Raw genomic sequence first — 3,801 nt, forward strand, 5'->3', positions numbered from 1 at the left:
CGTAGACTTCCAGAGGCATGTTGATGATATGCATGGCCTCGGGGAAATGCCGAGTCACCATGTATGAATGAATCCAGACACATGTATACTCTTAATCAGAGTGTCCGTTTCTTATTATTGTAACACAGGGTTTTAAGGATTCGTAAATCCTATGCGAACATTCTGACTCTAAAAGAGTTTGTAAAAGGTTTAGGGCGTATTCACCTTTTTCTGTTTATAATCAGTTTCTGTTACTGATTCCTGTTTTCTGTTTTCTTCTTCTTGTTTTGGTACCTCGGACATATAGTACGAGAATAACTTTTGTATAAATAACTAGATCATCGATATAGCTTCAGACCTTTAGTCCATTTTTGTATAGCTTTAACCTTGATAAAAACATTTGTTTATATAAAGCATTTGGACCTTTAGTCCTCTTGTTTATTTACCAATTATATGCTACGTTTCTTCTTCAAGAAGAAACGTCTATACTGAGTTTCTTTTTCAAGAATAAACATTAATTTCTTAATAATAATCTCTTGTATAATTATTACATTTCTTAGTTATAAATAAATACTATTTTAACTATAACATTCGCTTAAGAAAATATTCTTAATCGTAATCAAGGTTCGGGCTATACCTCCGATTATGCTCTAAGCCATTTATACTAATAAAATAATAACTTAGGCAGAACCCCTACCTCGCACGGGTATTTGAAGTTAGATATTCCTAAGTTTATACGAGCAACACTTCTAGTCTATATGCACGTTTATCGAGGCGTTCTTGATCAACCTTTATTGGCACGCAAATCGAGGTGATATTCAGGTGTCGTCGGGTCGTGCACGTACTTCGAGGCAGAATGTCGGGTTATTTTTGGGTGGCACGCACTTCGAGGAAATCGTCAGATATTGACACGGTTTACGAGGTGATGTTTGTCGGGTTGGTGGCACGCAAAACAGTGCTCGTCACGTAAAACGAGGTAGAGAGAGTGTAATTCTAGAGAGAGAGTGGCAAAGGTGTGAGGGAAAAATGGGCTGTAGTCCTTCCTTTTATTGCCAAAATCTTGTCCCATCGCAATACTTGATGGACCCCTTCTCATGGTCATCGCTTATCGCGATGACACATGTTGTCAGACGTTTCCACGTGGCCTGACACGTCTGCCACGTGTCCTGTCATGCTGCCACGTGTCACCCGGACATGACACGTGTCTCTAAGTCATCACGGACCATAGCGATGCGCGATGGGCGTGTTCTTGGACTCATCGCGTAACGCGATGGGTCCTGAATATCATTTTTCATTTTGGTCCCTTGTCTTTTAGTAGCTTGTTACATCTGGGTCTAACTCTCGTTGTCCAAAAATACTAAGGCGGCTCTCGGCGATGCGAGCGTGCGAAGTGCAAAGTGCGCCATCAAAGCGCCACATTGCGCCCAACGCCCTTCGCCGACGTCGCCTTCGCTATCGTCCTCGTCCTCGTCCGTGCCCGTCGGGTGCTACGCACCCTCCGCTAGGACCACTTGGCCGTCGCCGTCTTTTCGCCACATTGCGCCCTTCGTCGTCGTCGTCGTCGCCATCGTCCTCGCCCGAGCCCGTGCGCGTCGGGTGCTACGCACCCTCCGCTAGGACCACTTGGTGCATGTTTGTAATAAGAATATTACTATGGAAAATCTCTTTCTTATAAAGAGCTTTCATTTCTTTACCACTTTCCATGTGTGATGAGATTTATATTTCTTATTTATACCTAATTAAAGTGATTCCACTTTCTTACATCCTTTCATGTGAGATGAAGTTTCCTTTTCCATTTTCTTAATATGGGATGAACTTATATAAGGAATATTTTATTTCCTTTATTTCTTTTTATTTTCCTTATTTAAAATTTTTCTCATTACTTATCTTGAGAATATTTTTGATCCTTCGACTTTAATATTTTGTCAAATTCGGACCGAAATTTTGGGGATGTTACAATTCGCATTATTTGTCAAACCACAAAGACGAAAATGACACTTTACTCTATTTTTTAATTTATTTTGAACTGTAAACTTTTATAAACAAAGCGGCAACAACCGCACCGCACCCATGGACCACCACAGCCTGGAGGAAGCAACCCACCGAACAACAAACTATATAAACTTAAACTTACACCAATTCGCCCACTCTATGCTTTTACTGTTAGCTCGGTTTTTAAACCAAAGAAAACCTAAAGATTTAATATATCCTATAATATCTTCAATTTTCACTTCCTTACCTCCATGCATTTTGTTATTTTGTCACTTTCCATAGCCTCCAACATGATATAATATTATCCCATGAAAAACTTCTCACCCGTCTTCAAGTTAATGGTACTGGAAAGCTCAAACAAGTCTCTAACCGTAAAACCAAAAATTGGAGAAACCTTACATCACTGGCTTATATACTCCCAAACCACCGTCGCAATTGCGCAACCCGTAAATATATGATCCGTCGTATCCCTTCCTGCCTCACACAAGATGCATGAACTGTTATCAATCATGATATGTCTTTTTTCTAACTCCATCTTGGTCGGGAGCATATTCATCTCTGCCCTCCAAACATGAATATTACACTTCATCGATACCCATTTACCAAACTTAAAAATTATTTTTAAACAAAATAATAAAAACATACTGTATAAAATAAAAAAGAGCATGGTCAAATTCTCTCTTACATCTAATTGGTCCAAGAACAAAAACACGGATAGCTATCCGGATACTCTCCTAAGAAGCAATCTTAACCGTCCCTTTTTCACTTCATAATCCAACGATCCATTCTCTCTGTCTGGCGCTCATTTTCCCCCAAATATTCAAACAAACCCCTTCACGTTCACAAACCCTAATAAATACCAAACCCCCAATCACCGATCTCACATCATCCAAACAATCAAACAAATTTGAAATTACAAAAAACGCATCTCTAATTCTCACAAGCAAACAATGGCAAGAACCAAGCAAACAGCTCGCAAATCCACCGGCGGAAAGGCTCCCAGGAAGCAACTGGCAACAAAAGCCGCCCGGAAATCAGCTCCGGCAACGGGAGGAGTGAAGAAGCCGCACAGATTCAGGCCAGGAACGGTGGCGCTGAGAGAGATCCGGAAGTACCAGAAGAGCACGGAGCTGTTGATCCGTAAGCTTCCGTTTCAGAGGCTGGTGAGAGAGATCGCTCAGGACTTCAAGACGGATCTCAGGTTTCAAAGCAGTGCCGTGGCGGCTCTTCAGGAGGCCTCCGAGGCTTACCTGGTAGGCTTGTTTGAAGACACCAATCTGTGTGCCATTCATGCCAAGAGAGTCACTATTATGCCTAAAGATATGCAGTTGGCCAGAAGGATTAGAGGAGAGAGGGCTTAGGTTTATGTTTGTTTGTTTGGCTTGTTACATGTTTCAATCGATTATATTAGTGTATGGTGTTGAATTTTATATTTTAATCGAGTTTAAGTTGTTTGTGAGTATTGGTTTTGCGGTTTTTATTTTGGTTTGGTCCTTAAAACATATTTCACTTCAAACAATATTTAGGGGATGTTTGGGATTGCTTATTTTTATCAATTTTTAAGTTATTAATTTTTTGAAAAGAAATAAGGTGGTTGGGATTGTTTTAGATGTGAGAGGAAATGTTTCATAAGTTATGTTTTTGTAACTTATTAACTTATTGAAATTGAAAAGTTATAAGAAGGTAAAATAAGGAATCCCAAACACCCCCTAGTATCAAAATATCGGTTAATATATCAGTTTCAATTTCTAATTTACGAGTGGGAGTTATATTTTACAATAAAAACCCCCATGATTCAAATGTAAAACCGAGTTGCTATTTGTGACTGTC

The 3,801-nt window shown here is 39.8% G+C and overlaps 1 protein-coding gene across 1 annotated transcript; it reads left to right on the plus strand.

Annotated features, from left to right (window-relative positions):
- Positions 1-2,838: 2,838 nt before the first annotated feature.
- LOC143571533 (histone H3.2-like) lies at positions 2,839-3,368 on the plus strand. Its single transcript, XM_077056930.1, has one exon. It carries the CDS (start codon positions 2,922-2,924, stop codon positions 3,330-3,332), a length of 411 nt encoding a protein of 136 aa, XP_076913045.1. The 5' UTR covers positions 2,839-2,921; the 3' UTR covers positions 3,333-3,368.
- The last annotated feature ends 433 nt before the right edge of the window (positions 3,369-3,801 follow it).

This window comes from Bidens hawaiensis, unplaced genomic scaffold (genome assembly GCF_021521415.1).
Source record: "Bidens hawaiensis isolate Kalapana, Puna unplaced genomic scaffold, B.hawaiensis_p1.1 tig00025391_1, whole genome shotgun sequence".
NCBI classification, from domain to species: Eukaryota; Viridiplantae; Streptophyta; class Magnoliopsida; order Asterales; family Asteraceae; genus Bidens; species Bidens hawaiensis.

Bases quoted from the DNA above. Each gene is read 5' to 3' on its own strand.
- LOC143571533 (XM_077056930.1), top strand. From the start codon at position 2,922: ATGGCAAGAACCAAGCAAACAGCTCGCAAATCCACCGGCGGAAAGGCT.